We start from the raw sequence: 17,471 nt of genomic DNA, 5'->3' as shown, positions 1-17,471 counted from the left end.
TTTGAATGCATGCTATTCTTGTATGAAATAAATATATTTATTTTATATAATAATCATTCAAATGATATAATATATAGACTATTTATATATTTTTATTTTTAGCTAATTTGTGCCAAACTTGAGCAAGCTAAGTTTCCTAATCAATGTTTCCTAATCAAATGAGTGAAACTCAAACCAACTTATGAATAAGTTGATCACCTACTAGCCCTATCTTCATTAAAATTAGAGGAGTGATGCTAGTTTTTTTTTTTTTCTTTCTTTCTTTCTTTCTTTAGCTAGTGAATGAAATAGACTTGATTGAGTTTTTTTTTAGCTTATTTCATCTTATCTCAGCACCACAATTTTATGATTGTTTCTTAGATTGAAAAAGACTTAGGGGATTTTGCAATGTAGTTATCCCACTTGCTCTTGCAGCTGCCCTTGCATATGAGAAGTTAATCCATACAATCGAATTACATGCTGCTCGGGAAGGGGTGACATCTCTCAATATTCCTAAGTTGTTATTGAGGGGATTCTTCTACTATAATCTCTTGGGTTGATGGGCATGGTAACTTCTTTCATGGGTATATAATGAAGTCTGTTATCCAATATAATTTGCCTCAAACCCTTTTATACTCCTAGAGAAGGTAATTAAGTTGTGGATCACCTTGCAAACATGGCATGAGTTGAGGCCAAGTTCTGGAATTCAGATTTTCCTCTGCTATAATGCATTAGATTATGGTGGATACCTGCCCTACTTCATTCTTGAATCTGTAATATATATTCTACAGTCAAAATATTTATTGTTCCTACTTCCTACTAATGTATAACGCCAACTCTTGAGTGACCCATTGCAACTGAAACTTTCTTCCTAACTCTCACACATAGCCATGTGATGCAAGAATTCACATAATCTTTCTATTTTCCAGTATGCTTACATTATTGTATGTGTGATCATGCCATTACTTATCCTCATGTCATCATTTATCTCACAAATGCCTTCTGTCAACGGTAACAGCTTTCTATTTTTTTTAATCAAAAAAAGTATTTGATCGCGGAAAGTCAATTTTTAAATAGTTTAATCGTTCGTCAATCACCATCGAATTATTCGGCCAAACCAACGGCAGGCTCACGGAAGGAGGCAGGAAGCCAGAGGGCGCGCTGATTTAGAGTTTAGTCCCATATCGGCAATGTACGAACCAGGAAGGGGCAGCCGCTCATATAAGAGGATATGGCTAGAGAACATAGAAGCATACTTACCTGGGCGGGGTCGATGAGTGATCAAGAAGGCCCATGGCCTGGACCAGCGGCCCCCATTGCACTTGGAGGGAGCGCTGATCTACCATCTCCCCAAGCGGGAGAGTGGACGTCATAATTTGTGGCAGAAGGGGGTACGCGTTCGCGCGGCCCCCACCAATCCGAAGTTTAGAACATCGATTTCGTGCGGACTATGTGTAAATAAATGAGCAGTTCGCAATAACAATCACGGTTGATAAACAAATAGATGCAGAAAACTAGACTGCAATAACTAATTCACCAACCCAAAGATTATGTAACTTCAAGAAATAAATCATACTTTATTGCAGCTATTCGCAATCTTATACATTCTGTGCTACAATGATGCATAGGCTACAGATCCAACCTGTAGTTTCCTCAAAAAATTTAAACACATTAGTGATGTTCCCTGGATACAACAAAGCTTCATTTGTATATTTCTGGCTTAAGGACACCAATATAAGGCAGGTTTCTATAAGTTCAGCATAATCCATGCCATAGCCAACGACAAAATAATCTGGGCACTGCAAAAGGAAGACAAGGAGAATCTATCATTCTCGGGAAATTCAAGTTCAGATGAGCATTAAAGGAAACCTTAAAAAAAAGTAGTAGTATTTGCAAGACATTCATGCAATTAAACATAGAAACGATGTGGAGGGCGCATATAGCAACTTCTTACCTCAAAACCTCGATAAAATTTTCCCTCTCCCACTAGCTTAAAATGAACTTGCCTTCTCGCAGGTTTATCCAGAAAAGTGCAAACCGATACAGAAGATGCTCCTTTTGTTTCCAGGTGTGCAATAAGAGAGGATAGGGTATTTCCTGTGTCTACAATGTCCTCGACCTGCAAAAACGAATATTAATACAGAAACTAAAGTCAACAAAGCACTTGCTATCTGATCAGCGAAAAAGAAAATGCAAGGTTCTTCATGGTGTAGTAGATAAATAAAATAACCACCTCAGAGTTACAAGCTTATGCACCAAGGCATGAGTGCAACTGCCTAAAGCATAGTTGAATTGATAGGATAGATATATCAGAATTTAACAAATTTAAAATTCTTGAAAGATGGAAACAGTTGCTACAAAAATTATCCAGTTTGTCTAACAGCCAAACTTGAAGCATCACAGTATCATAAAAACTGTTCACTGCTTCAAATTTAAATTATCAAATCGAGGATAATAACCACGTAACAAGTATTTTTACTGTTTCAAAGTTTGGCAGATTAGAAAATCGTGACCACATGTAACCACTTGTTCAATGCTAGCACATATTTAGCTTGTAGGCATCTGTCAGCAATCCTGAATATAACAAAGTAATCGCCAAAACTTTGAAACTGAATTTTTTCGATAAACAGTTAATCTGCAGTTAACAAAAATTGTGCCTAAGTAAAGCATCTTTTAACATCACTATGAAAATTCTAATATCTCTATGTAAGTTTTCCAAGCAATAAGATAAATTAATTAAACATTAGAACCATTAGACTCCATCAAACTGCTATGGCAAACTCAAATATTCATTTTGTATGCAACTATCCTACTAGTCTAAAATTAGAACCACCATCATGACTGAATCATTCTGTCAATTATCACAATGGAATTGTCCTTTCTTTTTTTTCAAAAAGCATTTAAATCTTTGATTGTTCTTTGATAGTTAGGTAGGTGATCTACTTCTTCTACTCAGTTAGGTCCTATTTGAATTCAGTATGATGACATATGAGCTTTTTTTTTTTTTTTTTTTGGATGAAACTCAAATGTACAAACTTTACTTCCATAATCCTTTGATTTATCTCCTTTCTTAGATGAAGGAATAATTGAATTAGATTTTTGTGCTTGCAGGACCATCTAGAGAAAATTTGGAGTAAATGTTCAAGGAACATCATTATTCATCAATTACAGTATTATTGTGCACGTGATATGCATGTGTTTTTCCTTGGAAAAAAGGGAATAGAAAATGAAAGAAGAAGAGTTATTGTGAATAGAACTCCTCTCTCTCGCTTCCATAAACTACATAGGCCCCTAAGGTATTTATTTTTTTCCATGCTAAGACCTCCACCCATAGTAATTATATAAGGGCCACTTTTGGAGTCGAGCTTTGCATGATCAACTTTGGGAATTTCTATAATATATAAAATGAAGTATGTAATATATATATAAACATATAGTATATGATATAGTGGATAGAAAGATAGAGAGATAAATTGAAATAAGTGAAAGGTAACTCCAATGATGTGGTTTGGCCCCAACAACATCAATATGGGATGTGATAATTCTTCCACCACAAGCAAGGTTTTCATCTCAGCCAAGATCTTGGTTTATTACCAATATCAAGAAACCCACCACACCCCCCCCCAAATACAATATATAAAAAATATTGGTCAATATATAAATTGATGTTGCTCTATGAATTGATTTTGATGATTACAAAATATTTGAGGGGGTTACTAATAATTTTGGCTTGGAAAAAGATTTATTGTATTTCAGGAGCAAAATCGTAATTTTATCAAGTTCTGATTCGAAAGCCTCAAGAGCAAGAACAGAAGATTTGTGATCTATTGGAGGTAATTTCATATTTTTTGGATGTGTATTTTGAGGAAAATCAAATTTAAAGAAAAAGATCGACCTTTAGGGGTCGATCCCTGTCAAAAGAGCTGAACGGCACGCTATGTTTGGCTGGCACACCCAAAGGAGACGACCCTATGAGTCGACCTCTGTTGCTGTGCAAACCAAAGATACAGAACAGTGATTTTCTGTTCTGCGCCATAGAGGTCGACCCTATGAGTTGACCCCTACGACGGAAAATCTCTGTAACGGCTAGTTTTTCAGCTCATTTTGGCCACACTTAATGCTCATTTAATGCACTCCAAAGGCTCTATTTTAATCCAGATTTGTCTCTAGCATCCAGTGAAGATATAAAGACAGTTAAAGGAGGAAAAAAAAAAATTTCAAACATTCATTTTAGCCTTAAGCAAAAAATCCTCTTTAAGCAAAAGAAGCTTTCATTTCAAGCTCACCAACCCCTCAAAGCTCATTCAAGTCTTCAACAATCTTGAGGAGATCAGAAAAGCTTCTTATTGTTGTGTAAAGTTACTTAAAGTTTTTATTTGCTCATTAAAGGAGCTAAACGTGTATTCTTGTCATTAACTCTTATATTCTGTTTTTATCTTGATTTTTAGTTTTGGAAGGGTTCCAAAACTTGGATAGGTTGATCCGAACCTTGAATCGGATTGTATTGGATTGGCTTGTATCCGAAAAACAAATATTCTAACTTGGATAGCTAGTGTCGGAAGTACTGATGTTGTATTCTTGTTGAATAATTTTAGTGGATTTAAATTCCAAGTAGGAGCTTGGAGAGTGGATGTAGGTGCAAGGTTGGCACCGAACCACTATAAATCTTGATTGTTTGTGGTGTGCTTACTTGCTCTCTATCTAAACTTCTTTGTTTTTTGCATTCTTGCATCTCATTTCTACACTTAGCTTAAATCACTTACTACACATAACTTGCTTATTATTACTTAATTCTTGTGGTTCTAAATTAACTTTAAAATTTCAAAAATCCAATTCACCCCCCTCTTGGGTTGCATAGCTGGGCAACAAGTGATATCAGAACCCGATGCTCTAGCCCTACTTTAATTTAACCATCAAAAAGCTAAAGATTTATGGCAACTCAAGTTGGTGCTTCACTAGTCGAGGGGCAATCATAAATCGACCTCCACTTTTCAATGGGTCAAACTATACCTATTGGAAAGCTCGAATGAAAATTTTTATCCAACACTTGACTATGATATGTGGAATATCATAGTTAATGGACCACAACACCCACTAAGATAATTATGGTGTAGAATCAACCAAACCCAAAGAGAATGGGATGATTTGACAAGAAAATGGCTCAACTCAATGCTAAAGCCATGAATGTTTTATATTGTGCTTTAGATGCTAATGAGTTTAATCGCATTTCAACATGCATGTCGCTAAGGAAATATGGATAGTTAAAGTAACATATGAAGGCACTAATCAAGTTAAGAATCAAAAATCAACATGCTTGTACAAATATGAACTCTTTAAAATGAACATGATGAATCAATAACTGAAATATTTACTCGCTTTACAATATTATTAATGGTCTAAAAATCTTGATAAGTCTTATTCTAACAGCGATCTTGTGAGAAAGATTCTTAATCTTTACCAAAATTGGAAGGCTAAAGTGACCGCAATCCAAGAAGCCAAAGATTTGAATGTCTTTCCCTTGGAGGAGCTTCCAGGATCGCTAATGACACACAAACTTAGCATGAAACAATATCAAAAGAAGATGTCAAGAAGAAAAGGACAATTGCCTCAAATCCACTGCTCAACCCAATGAGAAATCGATGAAAAAAAAAATGAAGAGCAAGATGAAGAAATAGCCCTCATCACTAGAAAGTTTAAAAGATTTTTGAAGAAAAAAAACAAGGGATGAGAAAGAGGCCACCTACAAAAGGGAGCATAGCAAGGAGAAGAATAAGGAGCAGCCCTTATTTTTATAATGTAAGAATCAGGAACTTTAGGTCCGAATGTCCACAACTTAAAAGGACCCAAGAAGTACAAGAAAAAGCTATGGTGGCTACATGGAGTATAGTGATGAGTCAAGCTCCGAAGAAAAAGATTCACATGAAAAAGCCAACTTGTGCCTTATGGCACATGAAAATGAGGAAACGCTGAAACTCCTAATGACTTTATTTTGGAAGAACTTCAAAAGCATTTTATGATCTAGTTGATGATCTAAAGAAGTTAGGAGTAAAGAACAAAAAATTGAAATCAAAGAATCAATCTTTACTAAAAGAAAATGAGATTATTTCAAATGAAAAATTGATCTTGACACAAAAAAATCTGAACTTGAAAAATGAAATTGCTAATTAAAACCTATGGTAAAAAATTCACTCTAAGTTCAAATAAACTTCAAATGATACTTAATAATCAAAAGGCCATTTATGATAAAGCCGGTCTTGAATACAACCCCTTAAAGAAACAAAAATTTCTGAAAAATATCTTTGTGAACTCATCAAGCAACAAGTTTTCAAATATTACTTACTTTAAATATGGTAAAGTAGAACACAAATCTTATATATATTTCTCTAACAAATCTGAAAATTCTAATGTGAAGAAAATATGGATTTCAAAAGGAACTATTGTGACTAACCAAAAAGATTCAAAAAACTTGGGTACCTAAAGTCAAAACTTGATTTTTGTATGTAGATGTCTTGCATCCCAAAGAATAAATCAAAATGATATCTTGATAGCGGGTGCTCAAGACACATGACCGATGATGAATCCCAATTCATCACACTTGATGCAAAAGATAGAGGGATGGTCATCTTTGGAGACAATGGCAAAGGAAAGATCATCGATATAGGTAACATGGTATCACTCCCTCCAAATATATTGAAAATATTATTAGTAAATGGTTTGAAACATAATCTATTAAATTAGTCAATTCTGTGATAAAAATACAAATTATTTTTGAATCTTCATTATGCATAGTAACTAATCCAATGATGAAGACATTAAATTTATTGGGCATAGACATGGTAATGTTTATATGGTAGATTTGAATGATCTTTTCAAGATAAACATGCAATGCTAGTAGCTTGAATGCCAAAATTAATGAGACTAGTTGGCTTTGACACTGTAGCTTGCACATATTAGCATGCATTCACTTTCAAAACTTATTAAAAAAGAATTGGTTATCGATTTACCTAAATTGAAGTTTGAAAAAGATAGAATTTGTGATGCATGCCAACTAGGTAAACAAACAAAAGTCTCATTCAAATCTAAAAATATTGTTTCAACTTCTAGACCATTAGAATTATTGCACATGGATTTATTTGGACCCACTAGAACTACTAGTTTAGGTGAAAAACGATATGACTTTGTAATTATTGATGATTTCTCTTATTTTACATAGGTTTTCTTTTTGACACAAGATGAAACTTTCATATGTTTTAAAATTTTATCGAAGAGTTACTAATGAAAAAAATTTTCAATTCAAAATATTCGAAGTGATCATAGAACCGAATTTAAAATCAAGATTTTGAAAAATTTTGTAATGAAAAAGGCATTGACCACAACTTTTCAACACTTAGGACACCCCAACAAAATGGGTAGTTGAAAGAAAAAATAGAACCATTGAAGAAATAGCCCGTACCATGCTATATGAAACAACCTCCCAAGATACTTTTGGACAGAAGCAATTAACACGGCATGTTACATTTTAAACCGTATTTTAATTAGACCAATTCTAAAGAAAAACCCTATGAGCTTTGGAAAGGAAGAAAACCAAACATTATATTTTTTTCATGTTTTTGGTTGTCGATGTTTCGTTTTGAACAATGATAAAGAAAATTAAAAAATTTGATGCAAAATCCGATGAAGCTATTTTCTTGGTTACTCCTCTTCTAGCAAGCTTTTAGAGTTTTCAATAAAAAAACTTTAGTAGTAGAGGAGTCAATACATGTTTTTTTTATGAGACTAATGATCTTCCTTCAAGGAAGAGTGAAGGTATTGATGATACAGATCTCTTATAGAAGGATGAAGAGCTCACCCTAAAAGACTGAATAATTCAAAATGAAGAAGAACATGATAACAAACAAAAGGATGAAGGTGAATAACAACAAGAACCTCAAGGTACAAATGATCTATCCAAAGAATGGAGGTATGATCATAATCACCTCAAAAATTAATCATTGTGATCCTACACATGGAGTAAGAACTCGTTCTTCACTTAGAGATGCATACAATCATTTTGCATTAGTTTCTCATTTTGAACCTAAAACCATAGATGAAGCTGAAAAAGATTATAATTGGATAAATGCAATGCAAGAGGAACTTAATCAATTCGAAAGAAATAATGTATGGACTTTAGTATCAAGACCTAAAATTATCCAATAATTGGCACAAAATGGGTATATAAGAATAAATTGGATGAACATAAAAATGTAAGTAGGAATAAAGCAAGATTGGTTGCAAAAGATTATAATCAAGAAGAAGAAATTGATTTTGATGAGACATTTGCACCTGTTGCTAGATTAGAAGCAATTAGATTTTTACTTGCATATACATGCTTTATGAATTTTAAGTTATTCCAAATGGATGTCAAAAGTGCTTTTCTAAATGATTATATTGCTGAAGAAGTTTATGTAGAACAATCCTCCGATTTTGAAAATCATGCTTTTTCTAATCATATTTTCAAATTAAACAAAGCATTATATGGTTTAAAACAAGCACCTAGGGCTTGGTATGAAAGGTTAAGTAAATTCTTGCTTGATAATGGTTTTTCGAAAGGAAATGTAGATACAATCCTTTTCATTAAAAAAATCATGATGATATCTTAGTTATACAAATATACGTTGATGACATTATATTTGGATCTACTAATGAAATTCTTTGTCAAGATTTTGCTAAACTCATGCAGGGGAGTTCGAGATGAGCATGATGGGAGAACTTATATTCTTCCTCAGACTCCAAATCAAACAAACAAAGGAAGGGATCTCCATCACCCAAAGCAAGTACATAAGAGAGCTACTCAAAAGATTTGGAATGGAGGGCTCCAAAGCAATTGGTACCCCCATGAGCCCATCATGTAAACTTGACAAGGATGAAGAAGATAAAAATGTAGACTCAAAACTTTATAGAGGCATGATTGGTTCTTTATTGTATTTAACTGCTAGTAGACCAGATATTATGTTTAGTGTTTGTCTATGTGCACGCTTTCAATCAAATCCAAAAGAATCACATTTAAATGCAGTTAAAAGAATTCTTATATATTTAAAAGGTACACAAACTCTAGGATTATGATATTCTGAGGACTCATCAATCGACTTAATAGGATATTCAGATACCGATTTTGCTGGATGTAGATTAGATAGAAAAAAGTACTGGTGGAAATAAGCAATAACTTGAGGACTTTGACATCAAACTCAATGAAACTCCCATAAGATGTGATAACACTAGTGCTATTAATCTAACTAAAAATCTAATTCAACATTCTAGATCAAAGCATATTGAAATTAGACATCATTTCATAAGAGAACATGTCCAAAATAATAATATAATTCTTGATTATGTATGTACTGAAAAATAATTAGCTGACATCTTTACCAAGACCTTAAGTGAAGATAGATTTTATGAAATTAGGAGAGAACTAAGAATTCTTGATTCATCAGCTTAAATATCTTTCTGATTTCAAGTTTTTTTGCCAAAAATTCATTGAACCAAATTTTAAACTCAATTCTCTTCTCTCCTTTTTTAAAAGCTCAAAACTATCCTTCATATGATCAATCTCTTAAATAGACACCCTTCTCTCAAGTTTCAAATTTTTTCGAAATTTTTCCATCATTTTTTTTGAATTTTTCTTGCCATGAGTCGACCCATAGGGTCGACCCCAAGGTAAACTTGTAATTTTCATTAAAACCCATTGGCGCTCTGTTTTATTGAGAAATCTCTTTTGTAAATGAGCCGACCCTTTGCCTTTCGTTTTCCTCAACCCACCGAACAAAAATCTCCTCCCTCTCCACTCTCTCAATCGCAAAAATCTCTTAAAATTTTTCTTCCCATCGATTTTCCCCGTTCAAATCACCCTTTTAGAAACTAAATCCATTTTTCTTCTCTTCCTCGTTTGGACGGATCAAGCTTACCCTAGCTTCAAACTCTCGTCTCCAAACCGACGGTCCATCTCCCTAAAAATCTTTATTTTTCCTTTAAAATCCTTTCCACTCTACCTCTCATTAGGTCTCCTAAGTTGTTTGCAAGTCTCTGTTGTCCGAAATGGCTCTCAAATTGAAGCTACCGCAGAGAAGAAAGTCTGTTCGTGGGTTAGAAGAGGATGTGCGTAGAAAAAAAATGGCAGCCGAGCCCTCTCCTACTCCAACCTCAGTCCGAAATCCTACTCCAGCTTCTTCACAGTCCCCACTCAGTCCAAACAAGTACCTCTCTCCAATAGAAAAATGAAATCCGAAAAGAACATAGATTTTAAGTTTTTTGAAAAAGAAGGGTTCTCTATTGGATCAAAAATTAAAAGTTAAGGATGGAAGTTTTACTGTCTTTTGAAGAAAAATACTTATGTTGATTTAATCAAAAAGTTCTATTTGAATTTAAGTTACTGCAATGGAACAGTAAAATCTTTAGTGAAAGGTGTTAACATTGTTCTTGATCCATTGCATTTGGGACAAATCTTGTACTTGCCTTGTGAAGGTTATACTCATATGGAGCTCCTAATCAAAGAAGAAGGAATAAGTATTATTTTAGGGAGAACTTTTATTGAAAATTTAAATAAATTAGAAACAAAGATTCTTTCAGTAAAGATGAGACTTTTGCATCACATGGTTACCAAACTTTTTGTCCCTAGGAGTGACAGGCATGACCTCTTATCTGATAAGAATATTTGCATCATGTACCATATGATCACCGAGACCCCTTGAACCTTCCTGCTTTGATATTTGAGGCCATGAGAGAGATCCTAAATAGATTTAAAGCTCACATGTCTTATGGTATGGCACTCACCCGGATCTTTAGGAGGTTCAGAGTCTGTTTTGAGGGGAGGCAGTCACTAAATTGTCACATTCTGATACCATCAAGCCCACATACTGCATCGCATGGGTTTTTCAAAACTGATGGTGGTTGGTCGAAGGATGTTGAGGAGAGAGCAGAGGAGAAGGGACCGTCTTCACCTCCTCATGATCACAGAGCATCTCCTGATATTCAGTTCGTATCTGATCACGAGGCTGGTCCCTCAGAATCAGTGAGGAGGTATGTTTCTGTCCCACAGTCTGGAAGCAGTGTAGATCCTTCAGAGATCAGACTTACAGACGATCAGATTGAGTTGATGTCCCAACGTGTTGCTTTCACTTTATCTCAGCAATTTGCCACCTCAAGTTTTGCTCAAAGGACGACATCTCAAGCTATTTCAGACCAGACCTTGATCCCTCATATCTCTACTGTCTTTTAGATGCTTACAGCTCAGTTCGCACGAATTAAGGAGCTTGAGAGATATATTCTGAGACTGACAGGCAGAGTTCTGGATTTGCAGAGGCAGGTATTAGCCTTAACCCATCCTTAGCCGCAAGAGAACATCATGGAGGTCTCCGACCTGTCTGCAGAAGTGGCTAGACTTCGAAGCGTTTTGCAGAGTGGCTTTGATTTTTTGAGGAGAGAGATCAGGGGCTACAGTGAGACTGTCTCTACTCAGAGTGGTATCCTGATGCAATCTTTGACGAGAGTTTTGGAACAATTGGACACCATCAGACTTTCTCTCCTAACACAGTCCATAGCTTCCCAGGCTCCAAGACCTTCTCGCCCTTCTACTCGTGCCGGTACTTCTACCCGTGGCTGAGGCAGACGTGGTCGAGGACGTGCCCGTGGCTTTGATCCTAAGACTCCTCATTAGATCTCTGGTTTTCTGATTCTGATATCTCTAGCCATGATATTTATTAGATCTAGCATAGTTAGTCTTTTATGTCTAGGATCTAGCTTATAGCCTTTGTATTTGTTGGCTGATTGTCTCATGGAAAGTTGCATTTTTTGTTATCCATGACTTTTGTATGGCCTATGTATTTTGACTTGATTCGTATATATTGTGACACATATGTCACATTTTGGATATATATATATATATATATATATATATATATATATATATATATATATATATATATATACATACATACATATATATGCTTTTAGCTTCTATGAATATCATTTGGATTAATTTTTATGAATAGCATTAATTGAAATATCTTAATTTTGTGATATGAAAAATACCTCATATATGTGCTATGAAATATCATGAATTGCAATATCTTCTATATGAGCAAATTGAAATGTCCTTTATGATTGCCATAGGAGGGGGAGTCTTTTTTATTTTTCTTTAAAAAGTAGAGTAGTGATCTTAATTGATGTTGTTAAAAAGAGGGAGTAGAGAAATAAAATCGAACAATAAGCAAATTTATCAAAAAAAAAATCTTATAAGCTATTTAAAAAACTAATCTTCAAACTACTCATGATGCATTTTATTCAAACAATTGACTATAATGTTTAAATGATGCATCTTCATAAATTTGAAATTCTTAATCAATGCTTTATATATGTTATATTTTACTTTTGCTCAAGTATTTTGTCATCATTAAAAAGGGAGAGATTGTTGCTCTATGAATTAATTTTGATGATTACAAAACATTTGAGGGGGTTACTAATGATTTTAGCTTGGAAAAAGATTTATTGTATTTCAGGAGCAAAATTATAATTTTATCAAGTTCTGATTCGAAAGCCTCAAGAACAAGAACAGAAGATTTGTTATCTATTGAAAGCAATTTCATATTTTTTTGGATGTGTATTTTGAGAGAAAATCAAGTTTAAAGAAAAAGATCGACCCCTAGGGTCCATCTCTGTCAAAAGGACTGAACAGCACGCTATTTTTGGCTGGCACACCCAAAAGGGACGACCTTATGAGTCGACCTCTGTTGCTGTGCAAGCCAAAGATATAGAATAGTGACTTTCTGTTCTACGCCACAGAGATCGACCCTATGAGTCGACCCCTGTGCAGAGATCGACCCTATGAGTCGATCCCTGCAATAAAAAATCTCCGTAACGGCTAGTTTTTCAGCTCATTTTGGTTACATTTAATGCTCATTTAATGCACTCCAACGGCTCTATTTCAGCCCAGATTTGTCTCTAGCATCCATTGAAGATATAAAGACAATTAAAGGAGGGAAAAAGAGAAGATTTTTCAAGCATTCATTTCAGTCTTAAGCAAAAAATCCTCTTTAAACAAAAGAAGCTTTCATTTCAAGCTCACCAACCCCTCAAGAGCTCATTCAAGTCTTCAACAACCTTGAGGAGAATCAGAAAAGCTTCTTTCTTGTTGTGTAAAATGTACTTAAAGTTTTTATTTGCTCATTAAAGGAGCTAAACGTGTATTCCTTGTCATTAACTCTTATACTCTGTTTTTATCTTGATTTTTAGTTTTGGAAGGGTTTCAAAACTTGGATAGGTTGATCTGAACATTGAATCGGATTGTATTGGATTGGCTTGTACCCGGAAAACAAGTGTTCTAGCTTGGGATAGCTAATGTCGGAGATACCGATGTTGTATTCTTCTTGAATACGTTTTAGTGGATTTAAATTCTCAAGTAGGAGCTTGAGGAGTGACTGTAGGTGCAAATTGACACCGAACCACTATAAATCTTGATTGTTTATGGTATGCTTACTTGTTCTCTATCTAAACTTCTTTGTTTTCTTACATTCTTGCATCTCATTTCTACACATAGCTTAAATCACTTACTACACATAACTTGCTTATTATTACTTAATCCTTGTGGTTCTAAATTAACTTTAAAATTTCAAAAATCCAATTCACCCCCCTCTTGGGTTGCATAGCTTGGCAACAATTGATAAATCTTAGATATCAGCAAATATATTTCAATGATTTCTTTACTTAAATTTTTTAAGCTGATAATTTTGAAATCAATGTTTAGATGTAGATAGTAATCTTGGATTTATCATATTGGCTAAGATTTTGATATCTCGATCCTAAAATATTCAAAAAACCTCAGTTGCCTCCAAATTTTCCCACTTATTGTATTGTCTTGGCCACTGTATTATATAGGGATTTGAAAACCTTGACCACAAGATTTGAGACCTAGATCATGAACCTATGCGCTAAGAGTCAACAAAGCCACCTTCAACTATATACAGACCCCAACGAATTCACAGAATTTAATGATGCTCCAAACAAGATTTCATGGTTGGGCTTGATTTACTACTTTTTGGCCCACGATTTATACAATTTTGCATCAGAACTCATGAAAATCACTTACTCTTCATCGATCCTTAATAAGCTCCATAACCAGTTATCCATCATGCCTTTCATCCCAAAATGGGAATGCTCCCTTCTATCTACCTGGAAAGTCTCTCTAGCTTCGAGGGCCCTACACTAATCAAGTATTATTTCCTGCTCTTTCCTCTCTACAGCGTTATTTCCAAACATTAATTAGAGATATACTATTAAAATTTCTAACTTGTGGCAGTACACCAGCTAAAACTCGGATAAATTGTTCATCTAGCAGTTCCATAATTCAAATGAGCTACCTTTCTGGTTCTATAAGTAAAATAATCATATCTTGTTGATCATTCATTGATATCATGACTTGATGCTATAAAGAGAAACAGAATAAGAAAGATTGCAGGGATCTCCACCAAGGGAACATACCAAAATCACGTGTTTGCCGCTGATATCGATCTTGAGGTCGCTGGAGATCCAGGGGACGCCACTGGACTCCGTCCCCGACCCATACGACTCGGCCCGGATGAAATCGACGGCGACGGGCAAGGTAATCTTCCTCACGATGTCGGCGATGAAGATGAAGGCCCCCGTGGCAACCCCGACGACGACTACAGGGGCCGGAGACCCCTTGAAGTCGTCAGAGATCTGGGAGGCGAGCTCGGCGACGCGGGCGGAGATCTCCTCGTCCGTCCACAGGACCCGCTCGATATCGGCATCGGAACACATGGGAGCGAGCCAGGGACGGCAGGAGATAGCCGAAGCCTGGAATCCCTAGGGCTTGTCATGCTGAAGTCCGAGGGCCGCTCGAATAAAAAACAAATAAGGGAAAAAATAAAAGGCAACGAATCCGGTGGACGGTGGGAAAAGGAAAGCGGCTGGCTGTCGGATTCACTGTTATCCCGTTCGAACCTGGATGCATAAAAAAATAATCTATTAAGAAACATATGCGTGCACACTAACCATGAGATACAGGTGCAAATACGTGTATAAGAGAGCAAGTAAGGATATCAGAAAAATATAATTGATTATATTCTTGTAAATAAATTTGATAAATTATGAGGTAATAACTTATTATTAGATCTACGATATATAATGACTGAGTGGTGATTGAGAACATAGATGGCTGATGATTGAAGATTGGATTTCTCCAATTCCATTAGAAGCTGGAGATGATCTAAATTTTAAAGCTGATGTAGATTTTAGTATGATCGTAAAAAAAGTTCTTAAATTATTGGATTTTCAAAAAATATCAGCTATAAATATTTTCATATTATTTGTTTGATATCATGATTTAGCTAGCTTTTTGATTCATCTTCTGACTTCTACTATTATCTGTCCTTCGAAAGGATTTTGTATACCATAGTTTGTGCTAATTACTTAGATCCAATATCTCTTGTATCAAAGAATTAATCTTATTATTCAACTCACCTGGTTATTATTATTTCAGTGGAATTCATAAACCTCTACGCACATGTAGTAAAATAGATCACAATGATATCATCATGCTTTAAAATCTAGCATTAAAAAATATCAAAGACAGATAAAAGCAACCTTGTATGATTATTTTTTCTGGTCAGCAAATCTCATCATGTTTTTTGAAATTCTATATGACTCTGAGTATGATTATATCCTATTTCCAAATCAAAAATAGAGTCAATTTAATAAGGGACAAGTTAAGCCATCTCGAAGCAAACTAACATTTTAGGTTATCTATCAATGTGTAACTAAAAACAAAAAGAGATTGAAACAAGATGCGTATCACACTTGGCTGTATTGATAAAATATTGAAGGGGGCAGCCCACTCCAACGGCCATCACTGCCATATCTAAAGTGATTGACATATTAATATTTATTTTATGAATTATATAATATTTTTTTATAATTAATAAAAAGAATACATCATAATAATTGAATAATTAAAGATCTATATGCATGATGACGATTGAAATAAATGAATCACCAAGCAAATTTATGTCTAATTACAAAAAAAAAAAAGAATTGAATGTGATACAAGTCCACAAAAAATTAAAGTAATTATCCAGTTAAGACCTGAAGCTTGATATAATCAGATATGATTATATTATAAATCATTCAAACTAAGATATCATCAATTTTCTCCTGAATGGTTCTTGTTAATCTCAACACAAGGTCTTCCTTTTCTAAAAATAAAAAAATTTCCAGCCAAATATCAAAAAAAATCTTGGAACATAGATTTATACCATGTGTGAGCTTACATATTTACAAAAAAATGATGAAATAGATTTTACCAGAAAAAAGACTCATTCTACTTCCTTTGATTACTATTTTGCTTCTATCCACTTTATAAATAATAAAAAAGATATATGCTTGATTGTTATGATAAATTTAAATTATAACGAGATTCATTACATAAAATACTCCTTGTTATCAGTACTTATCCCTCGTACTATGCATCCCACCCATCAGACATAAAAAATGTCCAAGCAAATCTTTCCTTTCAAAACCAAATTTTGCAAAATCTATTGTTTTTTGCAAAATCTATTCCCTAGCCTAAGGGAGTTATCTTTTATTTATTTATTTATTTTTAAAGATATGATTCTCTTAACTAAATTTGATGGTTTGGATTATTAAAATTATTGTTCCTTTAAATATATGAATTTTTTATATGTATACCCTTTCAAATATTCAAATTTACATGAATATCCTTTCAAAATTGATATTTATATGTATACTCTCGTAAAATATCTTTTTTTGCATATGTATCCATATCATCTAACACCGTTAAAAATTAATCATTTAAACTTAAAATAACTAAAATATTATTTTAGATAGATGTATAAAAAAAATTATAATGATATATATGTGAATAGCAATTTTATGAGAATATTTGATAAATTTGAATATTTGAAAGGGTATACACGCAAAAAAATCCAATAACATAAGTACACATCTATTGTTTTGTTAATTATTTTATTGTTCTAATGGAGAAAAAAATAACATATGCAATTAAAATAATAAATTTATTTAATTTATTATTTTATATAAATAAAATATTTTTTTATTAAATGATAGATTAAAATTATTTTATCTAAAAAATAAATAAATTGTAATCATCCATTTTGCTCTAATGTATAATAATATGCTTTAAAAAAAAATATCTAAATCTGATATTAGATAGATAATTTGTATATTTGCATAGAATGAACGTAGTTGTAGATTTGGATATTATATAATAATAAAAATTTATAATTTTATTATATTTTATTTTAAATTTTTTTATCAAAAATATCTTTATGAAGTACATAAGATTTATTATGTTATTATAAGATGGACATAATCATCCCATATTGTATAAAAATAAAATATGATATATTATTCTAATAATAAAATATTATATAATATTATTATCGAGTTATTATATTATGTAATAT

General features: G+C 33.5%; 1 protein-coding gene and 1 non-coding gene across 2 annotated transcripts; one reads left to right on the top strand and one right to left on the bottom strand.

The window, feature by feature from the left end:
• Positions 1-1,231: 1,231 nt before the first annotated feature.
• Positions 1,232-1,393, top strand: LOC114913729 (U1 spliceosomal RNA). Its single transcript, XR_003799626.1, has one exon. It is a non-coding gene; the product is annotated as a U1 spliceosomal RNA (small nuclear RNA).
• Positions 1,394-1,536: 143 nt separating this feature from the next.
• Positions 1,537-14,881, bottom strand: LOC105037355 (uncharacterized). Its single transcript, XM_073254865.1, is given in 4 exon segments — positions 1,537-1,733; positions 1,736-1,778; positions 1,934-2,098; positions 14,488-14,881. Coding segments are annotated over 4 exon segments (561 nt in total). The 5' UTR covers positions 14,788-14,881; the 3' UTR covers positions 1,537-1,680.
• Between the last annotated feature and the right edge of the window lie 2,590 nt (positions 14,882-17,471).

Source organism: Elaeis guineensis, chromosome 3 (assembly GCF_000442705.2).
Source record: "Elaeis guineensis isolate ETL-2024a chromosome 3, EG11, whole genome shotgun sequence".
NCBI classification, from domain to species: domain Eukaryota; kingdom Viridiplantae; phylum Streptophyta; class Magnoliopsida; order Arecales; family Arecaceae; genus Elaeis; species Elaeis guineensis.
The sequence above is the reverse complement of the archived record's forward strand: the minus strand, read 5'-3'. Positions and strand labels throughout refer to the sequence as shown.